Source organism: Branchiostoma floridae, chromosome 14 (assembly GCF_000003815.2).
Source record: "Branchiostoma floridae strain S238N-H82 chromosome 14, Bfl_VNyyK, whole genome shotgun sequence".
NCBI classification, from domain to species: Eukaryota; Metazoa; Chordata; class Leptocardii; order Amphioxiformes; family Branchiostomatidae; genus Branchiostoma; species Branchiostoma floridae.
In genome coordinates, this window is record NC_049992.1 from 8241095 (window position 1) to 8261031 (window position 19937).

A 19937-nucleotide genomic window follows, 5' to 3' on the forward strand; every position below is an offset into this window, starting at 1 on the left:
TCCCTGCAAAATATACTCTGCTACAGAAACAGCGAGGCAACTCACTACTATATATGTGTCACTAGCAATAGGCACTACAAAGTGCCTTAACGAACGAAGGGTTATTTGTCCAGCAAAGGTAACCAAGAAGCTTGGATTTTATTGTAATCTTTGCTGAGAGGATAGTGAATGCTTTCATATCGTGGTAGGTATAACACAACAACATCCCCATTTTGGACTTCTACTTTGTTTTGGATTTTGCGTTCACCGCAAAATAAAAGATACTTACGAAGGAATTTGACTTGAAAAGTACTATATACTGTAACATAAGCTTATATAGTAGCCTTCAGAAGTAGTCAGATTCTGGTTGAAGTTGATTTGTTTTTTTACATACATTTGCTTTCTTTTACCTCCAAAACTAGGCTAACCAAACTACTAATGTCAGTACACCATGAATAATTGTGTAGTGAGTAGAATCTGTATATTCTTACAAGCGCCAGTTATGTCTGAATATTTGCCTGATGTTCTTACTAGTATCATATAATCATGCCGATGATATGGAAACTACAAAGAATTGAAAAATATACATATCCTAAAGAGTAGTTGCATTGCAATTTCATTGAATAAATCATGTTAACCACCGACATAATTTTGAATCAATTACAGAATGGCCTTAGAGCTAAGAGTGTCAGAAACGTAATTTTGAATGGTTGCAGTTATCCGGGACTGTCAGACGGGTGATGTTGAATTGATTAATGTTGCAGTGTGCCCCTCAGCCGTTTCTGTACGCGATTTTTGGTGGGAATCACTCCGTGTAAGTGTATCAATCAATAAAGGAATATTGGTTGTACGAGGGGTGATTAATACGTCCTCGGCCTCATCCAGAAATAATAAGCAGCAACTCAGATTTCGAAGCATGGATGTTAACAGTTAAGTATAAAGTCTTATATGAATGTGTACCAAAATTCAGATTATTGTGATCATGACTTTGCAAGCGACACCCAGTAGCGTTAGGCAGGGTAGAAGGAAAAAAAACATGGACAATTGAGCTGCGACCTGAGGTGTGCGCGACAACTTGCGCTGCTGGAAGTCAGACACACACTAATTTCTGCTTGAAATAGGAAGAGAATCATTTATCAAACATTTTGACAATGTCTTTTGTTAATGACAAAGAATTTACGGCTTGGGGAACTCGACCCACACATGTCTGATCACAATTCACCCTTGTTTTTCTCGTCACTTACCTTCTAATTTTCAAAAAGCAAATGCCTGCAAAGTAATGACTGCAATGGTTTGAAATTCGGAGGATATTAATAAAAGGCTTCATACTATGAAGTTGTACTTCGAAATCTGAGTTGTGCTTATTATTTCTGGGTGAGGCCGAGATCGATCAATAAGGGAATATTGGTTGTAGCATCGCTCTCTAGATCTAGAGTTTTCTCATCAGGACCGCAGCTACAGCTGGAGGTGATGGTCTGTGTTCTGAAGTGTGATTTCTTCATTAACTTTCCGGAGATGGACGGAGAGGATGCCTCAACAGATTCAGACCCTCATTAAGATTGTCCAAGTATGCCCCTGGGGCTTAAGATCTTGTCAAGGAAGATAAAACGTCCCGACTGGCACCGTTCGACCGCACGTAGCACCTTCACAAAATTACATTCACACCCTTTGGTTCTCTGATTTTTCCACAGATAGTATATAGGTCAAACTGAGACTGACAGAACCAGCAACGTTTTAGTGTGAATGTCTGCCAACATGCACAATCGCATTTTAAGCTACTGCATTCTGATCGTTTCACTGTAGAACAGAAATTTGTGCTAACAAGTCAAGTCTATAAAATGAACATTTGAACCGAAGTAAGATGAAACAGAATAAAAGCAACTTTGCTATTAAAAACATACATTGAAAATAAAACTGGCGATAACATGACACAGATTGTAACACGTTTAATTTGTTCTCGTATGAAAAATTAACGGACTTGATTTAAAACGAACTTATGACTGTGGTCACGTGTCTGTAAGGTCATCAGGCGTTTGAACTAGTGGGTCATACCCAGTCATTCGTACTGAAGAAGGCCGAAGTTACTCCAGTTTGTTTATAGAATCAACGTGAACCTAACCATAATACTGAAGTGATTTGTATGCATCATCGGCACCATTTTTATTTGATTTATTCAAGCACATTTCCCTGCTTACCCATAAACCAATGTCAAGTGCTGGAGGCTAACCAGTGACGCATCACGAACGGTTTTGATAAAAACACGATAAACCACGGCAAACGGGCACGGAAATAGAATCTCGTCATTCCGGCTCGGGACATTATTCCATGTTATCCAACGCGCATCGGTCTTATCGGGTGCTCGGTAAATCGGCCCGGGGCTGGTCTAATGGCTATTAAGATCCTATTGTGACACTACTGGGGAATTCCAGGACAGTTGAAGGACTTTCCTGTAATCCTGTTCGCTCAGAGAGACTCTTACCGTCCAGGTCCAAATGGGGAAGACATTTCGGGATTTATGCACGGCATCGGAACTCGTATACAAAACTACTAACTGAGCCTCAAAAATGGCCATGTTTCTCCTTGAAGTACTTCTATATAACGTTATGTATATGTAATGAAGGTTAGACTTCGAGGCAAACGATATTTTTACAAAATGACGAGAGGACAAAAGATAGCAGCTGATTCACATTCATAGTGATTCGTAGTACATGTGAATTCACAAGGGGGGTTTTGTTCTGCTTGGTTGCGTGTGAAAAGATCGTGAACAGCAGATTTGGGTTCAAGTGCGCACAAGTTGCCTTTTGTTTGCTCGGTTGCGTGGAAAACCTCATAAGCATCATGTTTGGGAGTAGAGGCGGATGGAAATTTATCGATCCACTGGAGAGAATGATGGGATTTTGGGGAAAGGAATTAAGGAATTCATCACAGCACATTCCGCGTTTGTTGGAAAGTTTGTTGACTTTGAACTTTTATGATTTCTGAAGGATGTTGGTGATGCGACAAGTAGCCTATTTCATGACTATGACGTACTGAGTGTCCGCCATGTTTGTTGTAGTGATAGCTAAGAAATCTCTGAAAACGTTGGTCTATCTCAATCTAGACACGCTGGATTTTTCTTCTGCAAAGATATCAGTCACCAAACAATACAAAATACTTTCTTTCTTAGAATTTCTTTATGCGCGTTCAAATTAGAGGTTCACGATTCTGAATACGCATGTGCAGTGAAGTGCATTGTGGGTAATATGTCAAAGGTGATGATCTCTGAGACATCAACAAAACACGTCTGTACAATGTTATGGAGATCGAGACCATAGCCGAGGAAAGAACTGTTTACAAGTTATTAGACCTTTGACATATTACCCACAATGCATTTTGCTGCGCAGGCGTACTTAAAATCATGAACTTTCTTATTGGCGGGACGCCATATTGGATCTATCAAACATGGCGCGCTTGGCAGAAGCTGTGATGTCACGTGCAACACACTGAACTAAACTCACCGGACAGAAGCGATGCCACGGCTGCAATGGCGAAGCTCATGACGACCCCGGGCCCCGCCATGTTTCTGGCCACCAGCCCGGAGACCACGTACATCCCCGTCCCCACACAGCTCCCCACCCCCAGGGACGTCAGGTCACGTGTCGTCAGACACTTCTGGAACTTCGTCGTCATGGGGATGGCCTCGCTCTCGATCTGAGAGTCCAGAGGCTTGGTCCGGAACACGCGCGTGCGCAGTCCCTCCGCCATCCGTTGTGGGTTAAAGTTCCTGATACCCATGTTTGGTTCCTTGTTGTAAAACAAGCACACAATTGTCTTACAACCTGTGTGCAGATCCTTCTGGCCTTAACCTCTTTTGTTCCAGGATGATCTGTTCTTGTCTTGCGAACACCTGGGTCTCTTTATGTTGGCTACACGACAACCTGCAAAGCAAGCAAAGTATGAGTTACAACCTAGCACATAATCCTGTATACACTAGACGCAATAAAACTAAACATCCGGACTAAAAGCTTTCACGCGTAAGAACAGCTTCTAGGAAGAGATACATGGGCAGATAAATGTAAGTGAAAACTAAACCTTTTTATACAAGCTGGTGCAAAACAATCTCTTTAGGGGGCTTCCGTATATTTGTATAGAACCAGTAGAGACTTAACGTTGTTCAAACTGATATCTAGTTTCTCTAAAAGAATGACTTGACGGTGACCTTTACAAGACCTCTAAGCAAGCAAATTTGAATCACTGTCAAACATTGTTACCCCACCCACACCAAAACATTTGCTTTCGGTGGCTTCGTTATATTTGAAGAGGAGTAAAAAGACACTTAAAGCCATAAAGCGAAAACCAATTTGCGTGTAGTCCACGGCGGCGCCTTCTTCCATATTCCACCATGTAACTTTTGACATTTTCAACAGTAAAGCCTCCGCCTACGCTGGCACCTGCTCTCTGTGCACGTGTGATTAAACCTGTCACAAAGTTGGAAACTTTTTCTTTGACTTTATCTCTAATCTTTAAATGGAATTGTAGTCTACGCGTTACTGGAATGATGTTCATTTATCAATGATTTTATCATTTCCTATCAATGAGATAGGAAGTGCGACACCCAGTATTATGTGACGTTGGCTAAATCCCCGCTAGTGTCACCCAACCAACCAACCAACCAACCGACCGACCGACCGATCGACCGATCGACCGACCGACAAATCAACAAACCAACCAACAAACCAACCAACAAACCAGCCAACCAACCAACCAACCAACCAACCAGCCAACCAACCAACCAACCAACCAACCAACCAACCAACCAACCAACCAACAAACAAACAAACAAACAAACAAACAAACAAACAAACAAACAAACAAACAAACAAACAAACAAACAAACACAAGCCTTGTAGACAAGCAAATGAATAAACAAAGAAACAATACAAACAAATCGTAAGACCATAGGTCAACATTTTCTACCATCTTCGCATCGTTTGACATCCCGCATCATATCATCACTATCTTACTAGTTTCTAATCAGCTACATGTATGTTCACATAAGCATAGACAGAGCAAATGACCCGTGAATAGAGTTTTGTTCCTGAGATTGTTCGTAAAATTCTTCAGATCGATTTTTCTCCTGTCGGCCGCGATGCTTGCGCCGGGCCCTGCTAGGGCTGGGAACATAGCTACAGCTAATTCACTGTATGTAGGGGGGTTGGGCACAGACTGTTGGTGTAATAGAATATTCTCAGCTTGCAGTATATGGACATTTTCTTGTGGGTTTACAATGTGTGATATTTATGATAGCCATTCATAAATAACGTGTCTTAAAGAATGAAAGATCTCAACATTTAGGTCACCTTTCGTCTATCTGCCGTATCTAATCAATGCACGACGTAAATCCAAGTAAATCTATTGTCCCTATACTGTCAAATTTGATGCACACCACGCTTGATCCTGCTAAAGTCATCTATCTTTTCTATGCGTTATCTGCAACGGCTCTTAGTTAGGAATTCCACCTACGTAACAGGGCTTAGGTTAGCCGATATCTCATTATCTGCAGTTGTACTCGTCTAAAGTGGACAACTAGATAGCTTGGAGATTGCGTTGTGCTATGATGTGCTCTGTTGTACTTTTGAGGATCTTCGAGCTGTTGTGTTGTACTATGCTGTGTTTTACTATGCCGTGTTGTGCTGTTCTGTGCTGTATTGTGTTGTGCTGTGCTATGTTTTACCAAGGAGCTTTTATACCGTACTATGTTGTATTGTGTTATGTTATGTTATACTGTGTCGTTTTGTGCAGTGCCACGTTGTACTATGTCGTGTTGTGCTGTGTACTGTGCTATGCTTTGCTGTGGTTTGTGCTATGCTGTTTTGAGTCTGTTATGTGTTATGTTATATGTGCTGTGGTTTGCGGTTCAGTTAATATATGTTTTTTTTTTTGGCCTTGTGTTATGTTGGGTTGTGTTATATTTTGCTATTTCTATGACCTTCGCGAGTCCCTGGGTGAATTCCTTGGGGTCTACTCTCACACCACAATGAGCGAACAGAAAACGAATTGATACTTCTCCCCCAATATTCCCTTGGAGATTTGAATGTTCCTTCAAGCCAAGTTTCAAGTACTATAGCTATACAGTAGAAGCCGTTTAACTGCACAGCCTATTTGCCAGTGTATTTGGTGCAATTATCCGGCTGGTGCAATAATACAAAGTTATAGATCCAGCTGGACCGCATTGGTTTGGGATATTGGAATTCCATGCAGTCAACAGAGGTGTGCGTTAATCTGTTGTGCAATTAACTGGCTTCTACTGCATAATTAGAAATTATGTATTTTGCTCTAAGTAAACTAATTTCTAGTTGATATTTTTTAGATTTATTTCCCAACATGATGACAATTTCACATTCGAATAATGACAATTAGATAATGCAGTACGACAAAAATAAAGCAGTGAAATTTTAGAATAAAGGTAAAATCACGATATTTGATATTTCCATGTCAGAAATTTGGCGCTTTGTGATCTGGAAGCGTGAATACCGGTACATTACCTGGTATCAATTATGCATCCAGCCCGCACAAATGGGCTTTTGTTGGCCCGTCAAAGGGTCGGCCCAGCAGCATCCCAGCTCTTCTCTCCTCAGTCATTATACCATAGAAATCCCCATAATATCTCTCCTTTGTAATGTTCCACCTACACGTTTTCGCCTACGTTTATAGGCGTTACCCTCCCATTCCACTACGACGGCGTTGTGACATGTATCAAAATATTCCACAGATTGTAATTTCATACATACAAACGAATATTTTTTTACGCTTTGTGTTTTTTTAGTGATATCTAATATACATTTTGCATGATATTCCAATTATGAAACCAATGGTAAGACAAATCCATTTAGGTCGCAGCAAGGAGGTTATATAACCTCCTTGGTCGCAGTGAGATCGCAGTAAAATCCCTTGTAGTGGAATGCATGGTGGTCCTAGCCATACCATAGCTGAATCATATCTCGGAGTACATAGCATACCCATGCGTTGAGGCCGAACAAGTTGTAAAAAATGAAAAAAATTTATTTCATTCCTCACTTTACAACACTGACTAGCAGGGAATGAATAATCAGTGCTGTTTTCATACCGGTGCTGTTCTGCCCCAATTAATTTTCGCAGCTAGCCTTATGAAGAGATATTTTTTAAATTATCGACACAGCGTGAGCAATCTCAACTCATGGCGCGTTAATAGCTAGTAATGCATACAAAATACGTTACTTACAGCAATTGCTGACTTTCAAGTGGTGTTAAGGTATGAAATATATAGACCAATACACTTTACTGTTGGTTATTTTAACAAGATTTCCTCAGAATTTGCGAATCAGCTGCATCCATTTTGAACTGAATAGCGGTGCGTACAATTCTGATATGTTAAAATCATATATTTTAAACTTAACGAAAATAAGAAAATACCTCTTTAGAAAGATGTGTCTCCTCCTTCCCAGGGCAGTGTACTACCGCGCTTCTTGGTCCTTCACAGGGCCTGCTATCTGCTTGTTCCTGGCTTCATCTTTTTCTAAATGTCGTCTGCAGGGTTCCGTTCGTGGGTTCGCGTTTGCTGACGTTGTTTCGAGTTGCTTACCGCCCTCTGTCGTGTATCTTTTTCTCGCAGATGCAGCTTCGTTCTCCCTCAACCCTCAACGCCGGTACACCAACCGATCCTCCCTCACGCCCTGCGCAAGGGCTGCTGGGAACGGACAAAACCAAGGTTAAGATTATTATGGGCAAGGTGTCCGCGGGGACTTATCATTTCACGTCGAGGTGGGGTCTGGTTACGGGAGTGTTCATGATACAGCTGTGGGTGGGTGCCGCGAATATCGGTTACATCCATGTGGAAAGGTTACGTTGTTAAACCATGGCGTCCACGTCCAATGAGAGATAGCTGTAACAGGCAAACGCATGCAAACACTGCGGTCATGGTGAAATTCTATTAGTTATGCTTGAATCCTACCCATGTATGCATTCATATTGACTTCTTAGTAGATATATGTTAGCATGCGAAATATATAATATTCTGGTATACAACTGACAACCCAGAACTATTCACTCACACATGTATAGAATTATCAAATTTGGTAACTCATAAAGGGTCTGAGGTAGATATTAAAATGAAATCAATGCTAGCTTAACGTGTGCAGTTTGCTGTGGCTTAAAGTACTTAGTGCATTCATGTGTTGATAATGAGTATGAATATCAGTAATATATGTAAGTGAAATTCGTGTGTTTTGGTGCACATATCTATCGTTTGATATGAAAGAGGGGGACAAAGAGATTATGATTACATATATGATTAACGTTATACCACGAGTACTAAGCAGCCATAAAGACAAAATACAATACGTTTGTCAGATGATGAGTGTGAGGTTCATAATCTTATTAGAAGGGAGCTGGATAAAAAAAGCCTAATTTGTACGTATGAAGTGTTAATATCCATCATATCAATACAACATGAAAGCGACGCACACATGTATCAATGAATATTACTGTAGTAATATATCGTAAACAAATAATGATATTATCAAGTCTGTTTGCAAACCCAATTTCTTCTTGTAAATAACACTGTAGCTTTTTGATAGTAACATGAAAACTGCATAATGCTGAATACAATGACAACAGCAGCATTCTTTATTTTCTTAACAAATATTGTAAATGATAAATTTATTTATAGCACAGCAGCAGTAATATTTTAATTGTCTGTGATATGGCGACAATTCATTAGCCATATTGCTGAGCGGAAACTGATGACTACATAATATCTAAAGGAACGAGACATATAAATAAAAGGCGTGGTTGGTATGGGTTGGAGTATGGATACATCGAGTGCGCACGAGTAATACCGGGACACAGAAAAAGTCAATCCTTTAGGACGAAGTGGAAGCTGGTTTGCTTTTGGCCGTGACTGCGTAAAGATCGCACAAATCACATAAGACGCGTGTAGGTTGGAGTGAACGTTTTTTCCATGTAGATTTGCTTAACTTAGCATTGTATATTTTAACAGCTTATATAGCATTGTATACTGGCTAAATGAAAGAGAGACACAATTATCTAAGATGCACTTCCACTAGACAAGCCAGAAATATCAAATTTTTAAAATTATTCTTCATATGTAAAATAAGAGACGCAAATCACGCAAGTTTTCTATACTATTTTCTTGCCTCTGAAGTGAAATTCACAATGAAATATCCTAATGTAACGTTCTGAAGGTTACGGAAACGGTCGCTAGGCACGGTACACTGTGTCACAACGGAATATGTCCCGACAAATATCGAACCATGTTCGCCCCAAAGTCACCTGAAAGACGAAAATGGGAACGTTCACTAATTATACCAGACTGGAGTGTCGGTGCAGTACATGTGTGTCACACATGGATAGAGTCAACACACGTGTCACAATGGCCGTGACTATCAGCTGCCATACGAGAAATACTATTTTTTTATTCACATATATTTTGTATCAGGCAAAAGGCACAATTTGCTAATATAAAGCCTTCTCCTAAAAAACATCAGCATAAAGCAAAAGTGGTAAACAACATACATATAACATAAATACAAAATGGATAAAGGTAAATTTAGACAAGACAAGTTGGTGCTTAATCAATTAGAATTAGGAGAATTTACCTGTGCAATGGATATAAGTATGGGCAATAGAAAAATTATTACAATTTTCTATGAGAAAGCGATGTTCAAATACTATTTAAATTTCATTGACGACTATTAACATATAGTCGCTATACGCAAGAAATGAGCTGTCACATTGCATATAGCAAATTTATTCGTATCCACCGATTCAAGACGTCTATCCGGCTATGTGTTCATATTAGTTGTATCAAAATTCCATCCTCGTATACCTGATTAGTAAAAGTATGTATACGACTTGGTTTGTTATCCCTATGACCTATATGTGGCCCCTTGCGGCTAAAAATCACTGCAAATGCCATCCATTAATTAATAAGCGACATAAACGCCTAGATTTACGCTTAACAGCCACGCAATTTTGGGCGACATTATGATATATATAATGCAATACGCTTGCCGTTCTAATCATCTGCTCTTGTATAATATGGTAAACTACTCGTCGCTTGAGTTCATCATAAAGCCATTTTCTATTCTTGTCGTCCGAGCAAACCGCAAGGGGAATAAGATAAGAGCATGGACGGTTTCATTAACATGCAAATGTAGCACTGCGGTGAGGGGCACAGAGACAAGAAGGGCCGACAGCAGGCATGATCGCAGACTAATGCAACATTAATCCATTTCACTGCAACTTGGGAATTTGTAGGGAGACAAGAAAAAAGTAGAAAGGTAATATTTGCAAGCAAATATATAATGTTTACCTTCACAGACAATGTAGCTTTATTAGGACAACAAAAGGGACTTTCAAAAAAGAACTGCAAATTAATCTTCAAATTCAAAATATATCATGACCTTACCTTAAGTTTTATATCATGAACACTATGAATATCATGATATCCAGTAATTAGTATAATACTTCAAAAGATAATAATCATATCTTAAGGTTCTTGTTTGTCCTATCAAACGATTTGGTGCCTAAGCTATAATACTATCAATCATAATTTCTACGACTTTATGCTATCACACTTTGGACGCCTTTTCCAAAATCAATTTGCATCAATTAATTTTTTTCCCGAAAGCTGGTTTTTACTCTTACAAAACTACTTGTACACCACCATTTGTAGGTTATGAAAATAAAGCTCACATCACTTTAGTTTACTAGAGTATTTTTCAGAAGTACCATCCGCCAAGTTGATATCCCTAACTACCCTACTTTCCAGCCAACGGATATAGGTTACCCCCGAATAAAGGTGAACTGGCGTTACATGTAACCGCCATTTTGAAAACAGTGTGTATGAAAGATCCCTAGTGTAGCACCTCCATGTACATGTATACGTAATCAAGATATACATGAGTGCATCATACTGGGGGGCGTAGTATTAGAGATCTCCAAACACTTGTTTTCGGGGTGCCGGATATATGTGACCTAACGGAATTATGCTAGTAAACGTTAGACCCATGTGCCCGTACCGTGACAGATGTGAGTACAGGCGGGCTAGGTGCCATCTGTGTCCCACAATAACAATACATCACATCAGCCGACAGGAATTGCCCCCAATGGCTACCCGATGAAACTGTATTGTGGTTGTGAATCATGCGAATCCCTCAAAATGGCGCACGCCGAAAAATTATTTAACGTACTTGCTTTCATTGAAGAAGGTTCGCCGATGCTACAACGTTCTGAATAGGATACAGCCATTTAGATCATCAGATCAAACATATATGTATTCGTGGTACATGAATTATTTGCATCAGTGAAAACACTCTGCGAGCACTCCAATTTCTTTTGTAATCACCCGTACATTATAGTCATTTTATTTCCCGCCCATGCGTTTTTCTAAGTGCAAAAATACATGCCTAATACATGATAACCTATCGGTCATTAAATATGTGTGCGTCACTCTACCATATGGTAACTCCCTGGTGATTTGATAATTGAAAATTGGGCATATTTGTAATTACGGTTAATCTGAGTGTATCCTTTATGCGCCCGGGTTTTTTATTTTCCGTTTATCGAACGGCTGGGTTGTATTTTGATGCAGATTATTGCGGCAAGGCGCAATGACACGCTGTGAAATATGTATATCATATTCATCTGCCTTCGGTCAAGCTTGTAACGGGGGCCGCCCTAAGACGGTTCCCGTCCTAAGACGGTACGGATTTTTTGCTGATCTTATTATCCATAAGTACACCGTGTTTGTTGCCACTGACTATGCTGATTACAAAGGTAAATAAACCAAGTCCATGCACACAGCTTTAATTTGCATTCCAAGTATACTTTAACATATTTACTTCGTGTTTTTTAAAAACAGAATTCTAACAGTAATGTTGACAGTGCTGAATCACTGCGGTCACCGGCCTCTGCGTATTGGCGGCTCGTGTCGCTAACTATACGAACTCGTCCAAGCAGTCACACAACTGCCATGATACACATAAATAAAGCTCCATAAAACACTATGGATATGGGTCTTCAAATGTTTGTTGAGTAGAAAAGCAACCAAAAGGAAGCGACATAAACATTGCCACCATTGTACTCCCAGGGGAGTGTGGCCGTGAAGGTGGCAGACAAGAGAACGCTCCAAAGATTTATTTGACTGTAACAAATGATTCGTGCTGTCTATGAAAATAAGACTTGATAGAGAGATGTATATGATATTTTCATATAATCACACAGAGTTTTGTTGATGTTGGCGGTGTCGTTTTTTCGTAATGGTTTTTTTAGTCGGGCATTCACAATCAGTGCATTCAGCCCATTGCCAGTAAAAACATCAGCTGGATTGTTCTAGGTACAGCCTTCCTCATATGAGACAGAAAGTACATACAGTCACGATTTTACTGTTAAAAGTAATCTAAAATATCATACTATTAATTTTTTTCTGTGTACTTAAATTTACCACTTACTTCTGAAGAGAGCAAAATGTAAAAAAAAACGTACCGAGTTAGGCACACTGTCCAGCGTAGCACAAAATTGGAAGGTTACATACACGAAATTGTCTCACAGTGTTTGCCGCTTTTAACACGCAGCGCGAAAGGTTCATGAGCAACATGAATGCATTTCTTATCATATTCAATATATTCAAATCTATGTGTAAAAAATTCAGTCATCAAACTTTGATCACTCTCAGGCAACTAGCGATGGAGCGCCATGAGTTTGAGCGCAAGAAAAAGCGTACCGTGTTGGGGCACCTCCCGTTAGCAGATGTTTATTCATTGCTCAAACGACGAAATTTATGGGTAGCAGAAAGCATAGACTAGAACTTGAAACTGATGTGATTACTATACACTAAACACGAACATTCTGTCAAAATTTTACGAGGAATTGTGTTTTTTTCTATTCTGTCTTAACCGTTAACTACTAGCCATGATTTCAGCATTTTTTCAGGAGTTTGTGGTCATATTTTACTGTACTACTACTAGTCTAAATGTCAAGAATTCAATTCAATCTCTTAAACAAAACGAAAAAAACTGATGTCCTTTCTAGAGGGAGTTAACGGAATATAGGATCACCTCAGGGGATTCAAGAGGGGCAAACTGGTAGTTAAAGCAGCAATTGGGCATTTTGGAACCGCGTTAAGCGTGTAATAGACCTGACTTTCATAGCGGACTGTTTATTCAGCACCAAGCACAGGGAGAGAGCTGCAAGTTGTTACCAGCCCCATGCCCTCACCACCCCCTAAAATTCCAAACCAGGTAATGTCGCTTGATAAAGGCCACCATTCTGAAAAGACCATCATTCTGAGGGATTGCGCCTTCCGCTTGTCACGTTAGTTGAAGGGGAATTTTTGTTTAACCTTCACACAAAACATGCAGAGGTCGGCGGAAATGTGATTTGTGGCGTTGATCAGGACGAACCACGTGCAAATCTGGTTAAGGAGCTGGTTTCTTCCGGCTGAGAAGAGAGCTCGTGACAGCAAGAGCAACAGAGGAGCATTTCCGCTTCCTCTTATGTAGCAAGAGGCTTTAACTTGGAAACGGATTATTACCGGAACATACCAAACAGAACTGGAGGGGTGGTGTATCAAACAGAAGTGAATCATTTCACAATCAAATAAATATATTTACCCACGATTCTACCATCTTTTCAATTTTCATAGCAATGTTTATGTAATTTATAGATAATATTGTACACAAATTGCGTTTTACACCCCTATTTAAGGTTTATATGGAATAGCCCTGAGCGATAGTGTTGCCAGAAGCCGTGTTACAATTTAGAGGCAGCTCTGTCCTTGGTGCTGAACAAATAATCTCGTGTTAAAGTCAGGTATGTTATATACGTATTTCAGGGATGACCCTCCTGTTATTCGAGGTCGAGAGTATGACCACGTTACCCAGTTTATTAATTTGACCCTTTTCGTTTACCTCTTTTGAAAAAAAAAGGAAAGCCCGAGTCCCTTACATAATGCATAATAGAAAATGCAACTAAAGCTTTATTATCTTTACAATTTTTGCGCAATATTTACTATGCTTTGAGTAGTCTTAAGCTCTTTGTGTTGAATGAGAAGTTAAGATCTATTAGTGTCGTTTTCTTCCCATACGGGGCCAGCAAAACCCGGTCCCCAGCCGTACGGGGAGGTCAAAGGTCAACCCCGAAAGATTTCTCTCCGCGGATCCATCAAATCGTCATCCCAGGCCCATTACAAACCCTCGCACAATCCGGGGGAAAAGGTGATCGATTTTTGACGATCCTCCAAATAGGACGGCCCCTTTCTGATGACGTCACGTGATGCTTTATCTATAGCCCTCTCGCTGCAGGGCGTTTTAAAAATTTACGGGACCGTTCGCTAACGTTACGGATGGGAGGGGTAGAGGGAGCTGCCGTACGGAGACACGCAAGGGGGCGATCGGTCATTATTAGGTGTGGCAGGCGACAAAAACAAACGTAACTCGAACATGTCACTGTAATATTTGGGAAATACCTATTTACGTTCAGTGAAACAGTTATTTCAAAGTTGGTGATATTTTAATGGAGGGATACTAGTATTCCTGTAGCTCAACTGATAGAGGCCTCACAATTGAGCACCTGGTTCCATTCAGTCGCTGACTGGGAAACCCCGGTTCAATCCTGGGTAGGACATCTTGTTTGGGGCTGCACCTGTCTTTCGGATGGGGGGGATAAAGTTCTCAAGAATTGTCAAGACCCCCCTCCAACACACACGGGCCTTTCAATGTTACTTGGGATATCACAGATCAAAGAATACATTCTAAAACAGCATACCTGTTTCAATAGCGCCATTGTTACAAAGATCCTCCTTTATTACGTTAGAAAGGGTGCACAAAAAATAAATACTCTGACGTCTGTTTGCCATATTTCGGTTGATATTTCAGGCCTTTAAATGTTACTTGGGATATCACAGAACAAAGAATACTATTCAACAAAGAATACATTCTAAAACAGCATACCTGTTTCAATAGCGCTATTATTACTTACAAAGACCCTCTCTTATTATCGTAGAAAGGGTGCACACAAAATAAATACTCTGACGTCTGTTTGCCATATATTTCTATAACATTCACGACTCTAGTATAGTATACATCACTTTGATATCATAACCGGCTTGTCCAAACAGCATTTATGGACGCATTTTCCCTCCATATTACCGCTATCATGTGTGCCAACATTTGCTAATCAATTTACCGCGGAAAAATGCCGTGACCTTTTAACCGTGTCGTCCCTTTGTTCGGCCGCCAGAAGCTTTATTCACGTCACGAGGTATTGTGGATTTATGGCGGGTCGTGACGTCATTGCAGCTCATGTGTATACTGTAAAATGGAATATCTTCGCGGGGATTTAATTTCGCAATAGGGAAAATTGTGAGTTTGTTCGTGGTTTGAACAAGGGTTAGGTGGCCAGAAGGCAGAACGAAAATGTAAACAAATGTACGCAAGAAAAAAAAAAGAAAAAGCATGAAACCACCGCAAACATTTCCTCCTTTACAGCACTGACATAATTTTAGATTATACGAATCATGTTGTGTTTATTACGCTACAGCAAGTAATTAATGTTATGAATGGCATCCTCCGCAGACTTACGAAGGAAATGACATGCGAAAGAAAAAGAGAGACCAAAAATAAAACGGGCACTTATAGCAACACACCTTAATTTTTAAAATAGAGACCATAAAGGTTGGTACAAGACCCAAAGCGACAAAACCGTCATGGTTTCAGGTCCAACAAGTCTTTTGTCAAGAAGTGCACAAAGTGATTCTACATAGCCTACCACATGTACGTGTATCACTTACAAAGTTGTCAACTACACTCAAGGCTAACACACTAGTCTAGCATTAAGTCTGTAGCTACCTAACTGGTTTCATTTCTACTACCGTATTTTCTCGACTAAAGTACGCCAATTCAAATACGCACCCCTGATTTGTGGCAAATCTCAGACAGATCTGTGGGACTGAAAGGTAAAATGGAAAACCCAAATAAAGTACGCACACCAACTTTGGCAACAACTTCGATTTTGTGCGTGCTTTATTCGAGAACATACGATACTACAACCAAGGCTACCTCTCTTTTGTCACTTCTAGAAATACGATCAAGGCTATCGCACGACATATTTCCCACTTACAGTATTTTCTTATATCTCAAAGGGAAAAATCATTTTCTTTTGGAAATCATATGAAATTCAAGGCGCGTACACTGATGTAATTCATTAGATTTACCTTTCTGTGGCCTTATAGACAGCGTAAGTACTTTGGCCACGCGTAATATAGATTAACCGAATAACCTGCTGTGCTTGCCAGTAGATGTCTTTTCTGGTCTTAATTAATAACCTTAATAGTCTTAAGTGTGTCGTGGTTGTTGCGTCATATGATTTTCATGTAATTCGGCTTGAAAATGTTACCAAATAAACTTATTAACGTAATTATTAGGTGCGGTTGTCGTAAAAAATCGTATATTTTGGAGATTACAGGTAGATACGAAGGCGATGCGGTTTGATACGTAATTTCTGTCTATTCTACAGTGCAAAGTGGCGTCCATGCATTCTGTATAAGTAAGTAGCGGATGTAAGCCTGCGTAATGTTCATCAAGGGGCCAAAGAGACTTTTATATACATTTTGTATATTTCTGTCATATTGCAACCAAGGTGTCAGCATTCAACCAGATTTTACAGCACAAAAAAATTAGACCAAAAGCTGGACACAGCATGCTTTCCAAACGTAGGGCACAAAAGGCTGGTATCACTTAGGAACTTTAAGTGAGGCATTACTATAACAGATGTAATTTTTGCATTACTCAAACATGCGCCGGACGTACTCCTGAATACTGCCCAATTTCTAGATCACAATTAGCAGAGAGTTTTTCAAGGGTTGGCAACCGATAGCACTTGACGCCATTTGTTGGAAACGTGTCTCGAAAATTTTGGTATGGTCAGTTGAGATGAATAAAAGATGTCCTCTCGGAAAAAATTCCTGGCTCACTGGTAATCGTAACCACAAGAGGATGCTTATTAAGGGCGATGCTCACTTTCCCCGAATCGTGTTTTGAACATATTACAGGTCAGGTGAAGGTTTGAATTAAACATAGCTCAACGGGACGCTTTCCTTTCCAACTACATAGCAATGCGTAACTTGACATTGCCTTGTTTAGGTATATGCTGAGTTTCTTGTACATCCTTGTATGGGAGGGGGGCTTTTGTAAAATTTGCAGTGGGTTGATATTTGGGGATAGGTTAATTTCTGCAAAAGGTGGATATGAAACAATACATTTTTACATTGGGATGAAGATGGATTGAAATATGCTCCCTGTATTTGCTCCCGAGTAAATGTCGGACTCTCTAGTTGCGTAGTGTATTTGGAAATCATTGTTGTGCCTTTTCCAGCAATAACCCTAATCTCCAAGCAGATCCTACGGTAGCATAAGATAGTATCAAAAGCTGCCAGAGGAGTGAAGCCGGCCTAGGAGTATGTATTGCTACATGGCAAATGTATACCTCTTGGCTGACTACACTCCTTGGTCAGTTTAGTACTATATTATGCCATTTTAGAATCTGCTTGGAGATTACCAAAAAAAAAGCAATGAAAACGCCTACGTTTCTTACAATAAAGCATAACATCGACCACCATATAATTTATTGGCGGTTTTACGGTAAACTTTGAGTTGATCGGTTTGTGACAAAACTAGGAGATTTACAGTGATGATGTACCATTGGGACCAATGTCTGTCATCTTCTATTTACCAGATGGCTGGTTCCGAAAAGTGTATGACTGGAGGGAAGAAAGGGGTGTGCGTCTGCAAATGGGGAAAACGTAGTGCTTTCCAGACCTTATGCAAGTGAATTCTGTATTATTTTGGTCTTAATAGATAGGCGTTTAATGGACCTCAAGTCGTAGCCTAACGTTATAAACAGTATCTTATTTAGATTAAAAAAGTAAAGATACCTCAACCAACGGGCAGGAGGTTTAGCATAAAGCACGTGAGATTTCGTATTTTGAGGCCCAATTTTAGACCATTCATCGCGATACAAACGAGCTTTACATTTATCAATAAGTTTGCAGTGTTAAGACAGAAATCAAAGATTCTAGTCAATTTTCACTTTCCAAATTACAGTATATTTTAAGATTAGGCCATAAAGTGGACAGACGTATTACGCCCATAAAGGCTTGCTTATTATTATTTTTTATGGCAAATACTGTGCGTGACCATTTTGAACTTGACACTTTGACCTTAAAAGTTATCTTTCATTTGCGTGTAACATCTGTACCGGAAGTACAATCATGTAAAAACCGGAAGAGAGGCGTCATTTTGTTTGTAAGTCTCTCACGACACTTCATTATTTCATAGCAACATCCTATCCTCCAAGCAGAAGCCGGGAGGAAAGACCGTAATATTTTCTAACTTGTCCAGTTTTTCTAACACACATCTCTTATGGGAAAGGTACAGAACTTTCCTCCCAGCATTTAATTGGTGATTACAACATCATACTGGTTTTACGGTAATGCTCAGAAGATATGCAGTTGTTGATATTATAACATATCAAGCAAGTGTATCTTACATAATGAGGCAAATGCTGCGCCTATTGTGCCATCATTTGATGAATAAACATCACAGGTAAAAGCTTAATGGTATTGTATCAACAAGGCGTAGTATGGCATACACTATGGAGACTGGTAACCGTCGCGCTCGCCTGCCTAAAATAACACAGGTTTCAAATAGAACACGTTCTGTGTAATTGTTTGATAGTGCATAAAGCATGATGTCATATACACAGGGCCAAGTCGGTACAATTATAGCACAACTCTAGAACAGGATCAATACAAGAATAGGATACGTATTGCACGTTTTCTGTCAATACATTTTCTTTCATGCAAACAAACCATGGTCCGGCAAAATTTTCTTTTCATGTCTTTCATTTTTTTACTTTGCACGACTGGCTATACTGGCTGATGCTGAAATGAGACATTTTCTAACAGTGCATGTTTAGATCCATCTCGTTCCGACTGCTGTCACTCCTAACCTAGAATGATTACCATATTTCTCCAGGCCGGAGCGATCTCAAAACAGACATACCATTTCCCCTCTTCTACCATCCAGACATCTCGCTAACTAATCTGTCCATTCCCTTGTAAAAACTGTTTTTTGATACCCCTTTCCCTCGTAAACGTAGTCCTTGAAACAAAGCCTTGACAGTTGTCTGTCTCTTTCTTGGAGAATTACGTTAAATTTGTGGGGAAATAAGACGAAGGAGGGATAGTGGGGAGGATAAGTCGGTGTGTTCGTGGTTCTAGAGGCGTCAGCCTGTATCTGAAACGGCGCGAGCGAGAGAAACATGCATATTTAATGTGTCATGAAAAATTGATGATAGTACCGGCAGCGGCTAAAATCAACCGAATTCCACACAGCAATGTCCTTGGAATATTCCGCAAAATAACAAGACGATTAGCCGTCTGGAAAATTCACCTTAGAAATGTTGGAAGGTGTTTTCACCTTTTCTTTGTCACACCTGGCTGTTCCTGTACAGGTGACGTCACGCCTTGAGCATCAATTCATCCTCATATAGTCTGCCTCACCAATATTCTCACCTTAGATTCACACACGCACACTAGTTACCACGGTTACCTGCATAGTGCTACTAGAATGATACAGAAGAATATACAGGAGACAATGCCGTACCTTTTCAGGGCTTGGCTGCAGCGTTCTCGGCGTTCCAATCTTGTAATAACGCGCTTCGATGGGCAGCACCCTCTCCTAGGGACTGCGTCAAAGAGAGCTTCTACCGGGACGGTACGTTACAGCCACGGGGAGGGTGTACCGCTGTGAACTAAGCAACCTTGCGAGCGACTCCCCTCATGCAGGGTTGTTTCCTAAATGTTACCGAGTGAAGCGTTTGCTCTAGATTCACGGTTAAGTATCTTCGAAGAATGTTTT

At 40.1% G+C, this 19937-nt stretch overlaps 1 protein-coding gene across 1 annotated transcript in view; it reads right to left on the reverse strand.

Moving 5' to 3' along the window:
• The window catches only part of LOC118430591 (probable cationic amino acid transporter), a 32961-nt gene extending 13153 nt beyond the window's left edge, over window positions 1–19808 (reverse strand). The window contains exons 1-3 of the mRNA XM_035841558.1: window positions 19683–19808; window positions 7411–7684; window positions 3477–3896 (exon numbers count right to left, since the gene is read on the reverse strand). Of these exons, the coding sequence (XP_035697451.1) occupies window positions 3477–3753 (277 nt within the window). The 5' untranslated portion in view covers window positions 3754–3896; window positions 7411–7684; window positions 19683–19808. The remainder of the gene's footprint in view (window positions 1–3476; window positions 3897–7410; window positions 7685–19682) is intronic.
• Window positions 19809–19937: the final 129 nt, after the last annotated feature.